The sequence below is a fragment of the Sprattus sprattus genome (assembly GCF_963457725.1).
Source record: "Sprattus sprattus genome assembly, chromosome: 5".
Taxonomy (NCBI): domain Eukaryota; kingdom Metazoa; phylum Chordata; class Actinopteri; order Clupeiformes; family Clupeidae; genus Sprattus; species Sprattus sprattus.
Window position 1 is genome coordinate 20860308 of NC_137924.1, and position 10769 is coordinate 20871076.

Genomic DNA, 10769 nt, shown 5'->3' on the forward strand with positions numbered 1-10769 from the left:
ATGTGAGATAATTCGACAAGAGACATTGAAAGACAGCTAACTCACTGCTTCGTCAAATAAGAGAGATCAACTATATATATATATATATATATATATATATATACAGCGGCTGTATATCTGGAAACCACTTACAGATTCCGATTAGCTAAATTTGCGTCTGGATGGAAAGGTGCTATCTTTCCCCATCCCACCCATGCTAAGCCATTTCTAGCATAACATGCAATCAACCGTGGAAAACAGAAGGCAGGCGATTTTTTTTATCAGTTCTCACCACACAACGACGTCTCATCTTTGCTCCTTGAATGTCCAGTGGTGTAGTCCAGTGTATACGCAGGTATACGGAGTATACCCACTTATTTTTCAGTCACCATTGGGTATAGCCTACCCACTTCTCAAAACAGGGTGTTTATCCTGTGCTGTATGAATAAATAAAAAGTATACCCACTTCTCCAGGGACCACTACCACGATATGTCGATATGTAATGGTATGGTGTGATTAAAACTAAAAAAGACTAGATATTGAACGTTTATTATTCGAGTCTAAAGTTTCTAATGTTGCCTTGGGCGCCTTTACGTGAACATAATTAAAACGTCACATAAGTCCACTAAACAATTCCCAATTCGCACGCTCCAGTAACAGAAGAGAAATACGCCAGAGGAGGGAGGAATGATAAACCAGGTACTTGGTCGCACCGACGAGCTTGAATCTTACCAGCAACGTGGCTAAGCGGTTAGCCACAGGTATACAATACCATTAACCTGAAGAGGGCAGGTTCGAAGCTCGCGCAAGATTTCGAAATTTACCTGAAAAGACACAGGATAGATATTCACAAGTGGCAAACATGTCCCAAGTTGCGAAATGACTATCTCAATATCAGAGTAAGCCCGACTCTGTATAATTACATGCCAAAAGTGAATCTCAACAACATTACAGAGAGGAAGCTCGGGAATATAAGTGGAACAGACCGCCAAAGTACATTGCAATCCTCAAACTCTGAAAATGAAAGGCAAAGCAAAGCAAGAATCGTGATATCCACGGAATCAAAACCCTAAAGGCAGAACTCTGAAAACGGAAGGTGAATCAAGAAATGTGATAACCCCGGACCAAAACCCTAAAGACAGAATAGTGATTAAATTATTTTTAATTTCGTTTTTATGGGGCAATAGCTGTAAATGGGAGGGGATACGTTTTGTCAGTTAAAAAGCTGACCTTTAGACAGAATCTCATTCCGTCTTATCACAAGACGTTTTAATTCAATTCCTTGTCGTTTTCAACCAATGGCTGCAGCAGGGTGTGTGTGGCTAGACTGCTGACAGTCAATATGCTAATAAGAGCATTTCGCACCTCTGTCAGCGGGAGGTGAGAATGCTAAACACATCGGCCCCCCTCCCCTCGCAGGTTCCTTCCCGGGAAATTCCGTCAGTATGCGGCAGACAGATATTTCGGGGGAATGTCCGCGATCAGCCAGGAATGGTGATCATTCGCGGCTGTATCACAGCGTATACGGGCCCGATAATCTTGCTTTTCGTGCAGTGGCAGGAAGGGCTCTTCTGTGATTGGTCCTAATTTGACAGCAGGAGAGTCTCATAGTCACAACCTGAAGTCAACCTGAAATCCGTTTAGACTTTTCCTCGAGTGTGTGAGTTTTGTCACTAAATTTACACCATAAAGGGGGCTTTGTGTCGGCACAGACGTGACATTACCTACCCCCCCCCCCCCCCCCTTTTCAGGAGCCGCTCCTGGAAACGCTCCAGGTCCCAGCACCGGAGTTTGCGCCTCGGTCTAGGGGTACTGGACTATCTTTGAGGTGGCCTCGACAGCGTCGGGTGACCAGCAGGAGCAGCAAAAAGGGGGGTATCCACAGTTGCGCCTCGAGCGTACCGATGTCCTGGTCTACCGGGGTCGGGGGTCTCTTGGGCCATCCCGTGGCATTGGCGGGGAGTGCGGCACTTGGGAAAGGAACACCTGGGACAGAGACACCTGGAACACTTGGGACAGAGACACCTGGGATACCAGGGACAGAGACACCTGGGATACCTGGGATGGGGACACTTAAGCCTAATTTATACTTCGGTAGACGACACTTTTGAAAAGGTCGCCGACACAAATTACGATATGGACAACACTTTAAACCGTCGTTTTAAAGTGTCGGCTATATGGAGAAATTTCTACTGGCGCTGAAGTCGTCACAGTAGCGTAACGTAGATACAACGGGCCCCGGTGCCTGCTATTATGACGAGCCCCTGTCAGTGGCATAAGGTAGATGGGCTCTAGTATTGTATTGGGAAAGTAGACAGGTCAACGAGAAAGCGATCAGAAACATGGATAGTGCTTTGACTCGCGGTAACGTAAACAGACGGTCAAAGTGCTGAAACATTTTTAAAACACTGATGAAAGGAATTATTTGGTGCAGCAGCACACACAGCAACTTTACCCACATCTGAAAAACACATACACAATTAAACAGGCGCTCGGCGGCGACCTGACTCCGAAAGTATAACAACCTGTTCAATAATGGCTCGGCAGTTATTGCTACATCCCTGTTGTATGACCAGGCAAAACTTCTGTGTGGCTGTGGGACTGCCAAGTGTTCCGAAAGCTCAATATTTCGAAAAAAATTCTGAAATATCTTTACCAAATGAAACCCTCTGTTCCGAAATGCCTTTGTTCCAACCAGTGTTGCCGGAATCATGTTTGTGGTGGTGTGGCAAAAAGTGCGTGTGCAAGGTGAAGAATTCAAGAGGTCAGCTCACTGGAGGAATTTTCATGTTTTACTCATAGGCCTAAACAAGGAAGCTGGAAGTGCAGGCTCTGGCATAATTTAGAAATATTTTAAGTGACACAAATGACACACGCAGTGGCACAGTGACACACGCAGCATTTAATTTGCGCAGCGGAAACGCTTACCGGGCCTTTACGCATATAACTTTTCCTAGGCAATATTTGTTAACTTAGCCTACTCTCCTTTTGAATATAGGGTAGGCTACCACTCGTGAGAAGGAAATCACCGGCAGATTGCCGCAGGACATTACGCAGATCTTGTTAACAGCTCACTCACATTGTTGCGTTGGAATGCGTTGATGCGTCAGGGTTAACGCATCCCCACTCACTTTGAGTGGGGTGACGTCATCCTTTGCCGAACTGAATTGTGGCTCCGTTTGGTTCGCGTGCGTTGCATTTCATGCTTTGCTTGCGGCAAGAGTTGAACAATGTTGAACTTTTCATGCATGCGTCAGCCAATCATATTGCCTTTCATGCATAACTGACAGCACAGGCGCTAGCCAATCATATCCCGTATATGCTCACGTCTACAGAGCGGCAAACTCAAAAAAAAAGATGGCTGCCAAACTCCGTAGATGGTCGTATTTGTACCTACAAGTTGGTTGTTTGACTTTTTTTTGGTTAGATTTTTTTTAAAGTTACCGAGAAATAGACACTGTACAATGTAAAAAGCCCTTTTTTGTCACTGAAAAATAGGATTTGCGAGGTGTCTGAGAACCCTATGTAAAGATAGCATGCTACTACTCACAGGGTAAAAGCTTGCTAGTGACGTGATTGGTTTGTTGACCTGTCAATTTCACTATAACGTCTCCGGTATCAACAGAACCCCACGCGCCAGACTCCTCCTCCGCCTTCCGTTGGATCAATGCATTCCAACGCAACAATGTGAGTGAGCTGTAAGCACTGACAAAGCATTCATGTGCAATGCACATCATAGGCTTGATTTATTCAATGCAATGCCATTTTGGAAAGTGTTGTCTGCTGTTAACAAGAGGTAGGCTAATCAGCGAATGTTGCATTTGTTTCGCCAACTTTATTAGGAGACGGGCAAACCCTGTCTCTGCGCTTAAGCTGCGTCCTCCACATGAGAAAGTGGAGGCGCCTGGAGAGGAGAATTGCGCGGTTACAATCAAGGGTTCCGCACGCTGCAGCAGCTGGGCAGCAGTTCAGATCTTGGTCCACAACTGTGTTTGACTTGTTTTGAAAACATACATTTTACCAAGCAATCATCATTGCAAATCTGAATATGACAAAAATACCAAAGAAATAAGAACTTATTAATTTCATTGTATCGTGTTTTAATAGTTTATGTAGTGTATGTAAGATTAGCATATACTTTTATTATAGCTTGCTTCCTCCACAAATAATACCTACCTATTAAAACGGATATACAGCCGCGGAAAAAATTAAGAGACCACTTCAAAATTATCAGTTTCTCTGGTTTTACTATTTATTGGTATGTGTTAAAGTAAAATGTACATTTTAGTTTTGTTCTATAACCTACTGGCAACATTCCTACCAAATTTCAAATAAAAATATTGTCATTTAGATCATTTATTTGCAGAAAAATGACAATTGGTCAAAATAGCAAAAAAGATGCAGTGTCTTCAGATCTCGAATAATGTAAAGAAAACAAGCTCATATTCATTTTTAAACTACACAATACTAATGCTTTAACTTAGGAAGAGTTCAGAAATCAATATTTGGTGGAATAACCTTGATTTAAAATCACAACTTTCATGTGTCTTGGCATGCTCTCCACCAGTCTTTCACATTGCCGTTGGGTGACTTTATGCTACTCCTGGCGCAAGAATTCAAGCAGCTCGGCTTCTTTTCATGGCTTGTGACCATCCATCTTCCTCTTGATCACATTTCAGAGGATTGAACCAAAGCGGACTGGAGGGTCTCCTAGTTCGTCTTCTCTGATGAGTCATATTTTCAGCTTTGCCCAACACATGGTCGTCTGATGGTTAGACGGAGACCTGGAGAGGCCTACAAGCCACAGAGTCTTGCACCTACTGTGAAATTGGATTCATCAGAGAAGACGAACTAGGAGACCCTCCAGTCGGCTTTGGTTCAATCCTTATGGTCTTTTACAAACCTCAGCCAGGCAAAGTACAACGTTGTCCCGGAAGAAAAACTTGCTTCCTTTTGCTCTGACAATGTTCCCCAACTCTGAGAAGTGTTTTTTCCAGCAGGGCAATGCTCCATGCCACACAGCCAGGCCAGTAAAGGTGTGGATGGAGTATCACCAGATCAGGACCCTGTCATGGCCAGCCCAATTTCGAGACCTGAATCCCATAAAAAAAACTCTGAAATGTGATCAAGAGGAAGATGGATGGTCACAAGCCATGAAAAGAAGCCGAGCTGCTTGAATTCTTGCGCCAGGAGTAGCATAAAGTCACCCAACGGCAATGTGAAAGACTGGTGGAGAGCATGCCAAGACACATGAAAGTTGTGCTTTTAAATCAAGGTTATTCCACCAAATATTGATTTCTGAACTCTTCCTAAGTTAAAGCATTAGTATTGTGTAGTTTAAAAATGAATATGAGCTTGTTTTCTTTGCATTATTCGAGATCTGAAGACACTGCATCTTTTTTGCTATTTTGACCAATTGTAATTTTTCTGTAAATAAATGATCTAAATGACAATATTTTTATTTGAAATTTGGTAGGAATGTTGCCAGTAGGTTATAGAATAAAACAAAAATGTACATTTTACTTTAACACATACCAATAAATAGTAAAACCAGAGAAACTGATAATTTTGAAGTGGTCTCTTAATTTTTTACGCGGCTGTATATCATTAAACACTCTTCATAATTATGTCAGTGTGATTAGCTATATAGATGGCACGCGCCGTTGATTTTCAAAAAGTTTATCATTTCACTTGATGCGGAAAAAGCTTTTGATAAGGTAAACTGGGCATTTTTATTCACTACTCTCCACAGGTTTGGCTTTGGAGAGTCGTTCATCCACTGGATTAAAACACTGTACACATCACCCAGGACCACAATTACCACTAATGGAATCACTTCACAGAGTTTCACACTGCACCAGGGCACCAGACAGGGATGCCCCCTCTCGCCTTCTCTCTTTGCCATTTTCATCGAACCTCTCGCAGCAGCAATACGACAAAACAGCATAATCAAAGGAATTCAGGTAGCAAACATACAACACAAAATCAGTTTATATGCAGACGATTTACTACTCTATATACAGAACCCACAGGTATCACTTCAAGAAATCTTCAATATCATCAATAAATCCTCTCATGTCTCACATTATAATATCAACTGGAGTAAATCAATCTTACTACCCCTCTCAGATGATGCATGGGATTCTGGAGTTCAGGACACTTCCCTCCACTTTCATACTGGCAATATCAAGTACCTAGGGATTCATATTTCCCCCAGGCTGTCAGAGCTTTTTACCCTCAACTATACTCCCCTCCTCAAAAAAATCGAAGACGATTATAAACGCTGGTCTAAACATCCACTCACACTCATCGGAAGAATAGCTGCAGTCAAAATGAAAATCCTTCTTAAGATTAACTACCTCTTCTCTATGATTCCCACCACTCCTACAGACAATTGGTTCAAAACTCTCAACTCACTAACAACACAATTTTATTGGAAATATAAAAACCCCAGAATATCGTCAAATCACAAAATCATCACTGGCACTAAACAAGTACACCCATCTCTGGCACAACCCAGCTTTCACATTACAGAACAAACCGTTTCACTTTCCCACGTGGGCACAAAAAGGAATCACACATCTTCACCACCTGTTTGAGAACCACCAATTAATGTCATTCAACACACTGACCCAGAAATATGGGGTTGGGAGAGAACAGTTTCTTCAATATCAACAGCTTAAGCATAAAATTAAAGATAAAACTAGACTAACCAACAACACATTACAACTTTCTGAACTTATAGAAAATCTCATGAAAATTAATAACTTCAAAAAATTAACCTCCCAACTATATACAATAATAGCAAACCTAAAAACAACAATAACACTCCCAACGACCAAGTGGGAAAATGACTTGGCCTTCACTCCCAACCCTGATTATTGGGAACAAATCTGCAAAAACACATTTTCCATGACCACTGACACAAACCTACAGCTTATACAATATAAAGTCATTCATAGATCTCACATCACCCAAAGTAAAATGTTCAAAATGGGCTTAACCAACACAGGTATTTGTTCACAATGCACTTTGGGTAGCACAGACGATTACCTACACGCCATGTGGCTCTGTCAACCAGTCTACTCTTTTTGGATCACGGTCACTGAAGCACTCTCTACCATCCTGAACTTCAGAATCCCATCAACCCCAACACTCTGTCTCCTTGGTGACATCTCCATAGTCCACATCCCGCAAAAATTCAAGAACCCCTTGCTCATCTCTTTAACTGTCGCTAAGAAAGTAGTCCTTCAAAACTGGAAGTCAAAGAAATCTTGCCACATCAACCACTGGAAAAATCTAATCACACAATACATTGCAATAGAAAAACACAACGCACATAGAGGGAGGCAAATGCCAGCCTTTGAAAATACCTGGTCACCATTTCTATCATTTCTAAATTAAACTGAAACATCACCAAAACCTAACCATAAGCCACATATATCAACAGACACCACTTTTCAATGTTTTATAACTCCCCCCCACCCTCCTGCATTACCATTATACACATAGGCACTCACTAGCAACACTCAAGCGCACCAACACCCAAGTTACAATTAACATTCTCAACATTCTTCCGTAACCTCCCAATATAAATCAGAGACCATTCTGTTCAATAACTAATGCATCCCATGTGTTTAGCTGTCCAGTCCTGTCTTGTCTGTTCTGTCTTTGCCCCACCTTGCTCCCTGCCAACCTGCCTGGTTATCTGTCTCTCCGTTTGTTCGTCTGTCACCTGTCTGTCTGTCATGTGTTTAATGTCACACTTTAAATGTGGTGCTATTGGGATTCAGGGTAAAAAAAAAAAATGGTTACGGTAGGACAACATGTTAATATGAAGTAAATGTAAATCCTGATCATATTGTACTACATTGGAATTTTTTTTTTTTTGTTATGCTTTATTAAAAATAAAGTAACCTTTAAAAAAAAAAAAGTAGAATGTAGTGGCAGAAAAATGTCGTTAGCGCCTCTCCCATTATGACGAACTCGGCGACTGTTCGCCTGAAGTATAAACACACCTGGCCTGGACGCCTTTTCAAAAGTGTCGTCTACCGAAGTATAAATTGGCCTTTAGGATACCAGGGACAGAGACACCTGGGATACCTGGGATGGGGACACCTAGGATACCTGGGACCGGGACACATAGGATACCTGGGACCAGGAAACTGGGACTGCCGGGTCTGGGGTGCCTGCAGGGTTGTCTACGGCTCTCGGGAGCAATGAGGGACTCGCGGAGCTGGCCGTCTCGAGCATATACTCTGTCCGTGTAGCGACGAGACCAGACAACTGAGTGAGGCAAGTGAGAGTGTATTTAAGAATTTCCACCGAGCAACTGTCCAGTTCTTTTCTCCTTTGCTCAGGTAAGGCGCTGCTGACATTGACTCTGGTTCAGGAGTGGCTTGACACTAGGAATGTGACTGCTGTGGTCATCCCTGTTGCTTGTGTTTCCTACGACACTTTTCCCTTCCAGACATTTTTTGCATGAATATGCTTTAATACAGCACTCTGCGAACAGCCAGGCCTTTCAGCAATGACTTTCTGTGGCTTACCCTCCTCATGGAGGGTGTCAATGAGTGTCTTCTGGACAACTGTCAAGTGTTCCCCATCTTCAACTAACCTTTCTCAATGTGACCACCTTTAAAGTTTCCTCTGAACTTGTCTTCCATGGGACTATTATGTTCCTCATGAAGGATATTTGTTTTATTGTAGTTATCAATGATCTTCCTCTTGAATAAGGCAAAGTAACCAAAATCATTGCTGCTTGATAAAAAAAGATCATGAAGAATTTGACAAGTCAGATTTTTTAATAAACTTTACATGGGAATTAAATTATTACTTCCACTATAACCATACATGTGACATCTAACAAGAATCCATGATGCGTCTGATGGAGCTAACTTTCATGGTAATACCCATGTCTCTGAAACTCCTATGATCACCAGGCATCAGGTACATCATCCTGCCTCTGAAGTTGGGCTGCTCAAACATGAGCCAGTGGCCATCCATCACGTTGCAGGACTGGCAGTCAGCCATTTGGAAACGTTCCTGGATGGATTCACAGTCCTCCATCAGCTCCATAGACTGACCGACGAAGTTCTCCCTCTCGTAGATCTTCATTCTGAAAGTTCCTCTGTGCTGTAGTTGGAGGACATAGATATCAAAGCCATTAGGACACATTTAAAACATACAAACTGTTAAACTTTTTTGCCTAATATGGCAATTGAATAATAATGAAATAATGAAAAAAGGTGATTGGTTGTAATATTTTTCTGCACATTTAAATGGCATCTTAATTCAGAATTCAGCACTAAATTGATCCAAAAGATCATAATGTTGAATCAAATCAAAATTTTACAGTAAAAATGGTTTACCATGGGGATCATACGACAGGAACGGATGGAGTCACTCAGTCCCATACGCTGGAAGTCAGAGTACTCGCCCCTCCTCATGAAGAACTGGTTGCCCATGTAGTTGGTACGCTCGTATACCATGAAGCAGCCGCTCTCCACCCTGCAGGATTGACAGCGGCTGAGGTAGGAGGACACATCAGAACAGTCGCTCATGCACTCATGGGAGCGACCCTGGAAGTTTCTCTCCTCGTAGAAGATGATCTGCAAAGAAACACAAAGATCTCACAGTTCATACCTTTGTGGGATCAAATATTATTATGCTAGAGTAGATGGCAGCTGTGTATCCTACTTTAATTTTAGGATTTAACATTACTGGGATTTACTGAATGAAGTGAACTTCATATTGTTTCAAGGAATGTAATGTTTTCTATATATTTCCCCCCCCCTAAATAAGTCATCTTGGCTCCACAAAATATGGTGCCACTGCCACTCTTTAGAAGAGAGCTGAAATCAACTTTTTGTACATATTAAACATATGTTCAAAAGCAGTGCCATCCAATTTAATGGGATTAATTAACAGATCAGTCTTTCAATCCCATAATTACAACTATGTGATGTACATCGTCTTACTCTGCCCATGGTGATAGATGGTCGTATCTCACAGCTGATGCCATTATGTTGCCCTTCTGGCCATATTTATACTGAACATCATTCCTGACAAACTGCTATACCTTTGTCTGAAAGCCCTGAGTCATCAGCCTAATCGTGTTGTACTGGGGCCTGTTTTTCAAAGCAGAACCCAAAGGGTTATTATTTGGCATTGAATGCGTTTAGAACTAACGGCTTCTTTCTATATTGTCTGTTGTGCACTGTAGAATATTCCCCTTACAAAAAGAGCTGTCTGAATATGGAGGCCGTTTCTGATGTGCTCTACGATGGGAAACTGATAATGTACAGATCATGCATAGACAAGCCCAGATAATTAAACTTGGCCCTCTGCCATGTACTCCTACTAGATGTTGTGGATTAAGGACTGATTTATATATTTGCAATACATTTTTAAGTAATGGTTAACAGGGGTGCACGGGGAGGGGTAATATCTCTGATGGGGAGGCCTGCCGGGCCCCTGTTAGGACAGCTCGCACACCTTTGACTTGACTTGACTTATGTCTTGCCACTGGATTGTAGATGGACTCAGGCGAAGGAGAGTCAGGCCTATGAGCTGCATAACTCACTTGAATCCAAGTCTTTGTGCAAGTCATAGTAATAGTTATCAACTAACCCTCCAAGTCCTGTAAGCATATGTAAGCGATGAAGTGCCATGTGTGGCAGCGTTCACGGGCAGCCGTAGCCCCATTGTGAGTGAGCGAGACTCGGGTAGCTGGGGAGGATGAGCTGTGTGAAAGCAGCTCAGGCTACAGTTTCTTCTGGAGTACAAG

General features: G+C 42.4%; 1 protein-coding gene across 1 annotated transcript in view; it reads right to left on the reverse strand.

The window, feature by feature from the left end:
• LOC308365203 (gamma-crystallin M1-like) overlaps positions 1-9585 on the reverse strand; it is a gene marked incomplete at its 3' end in the record, with an annotated part of 50548 nt that extends 40963 nt beyond the window's left edge. Inside the window, exon 1 of the mRNA XM_080838558.1 lies at positions 9352-9585. Within this exon, the coding sequence (XP_080694684.1) occupies positions 9352-9543 (192 nt within the window). The 5' untranslated portion in view covers positions 9544-9585. The remainder of the gene's footprint in view (positions 1-9351) is intronic.
• Positions 9586-10769: the final 1184 nt, after the last annotated feature.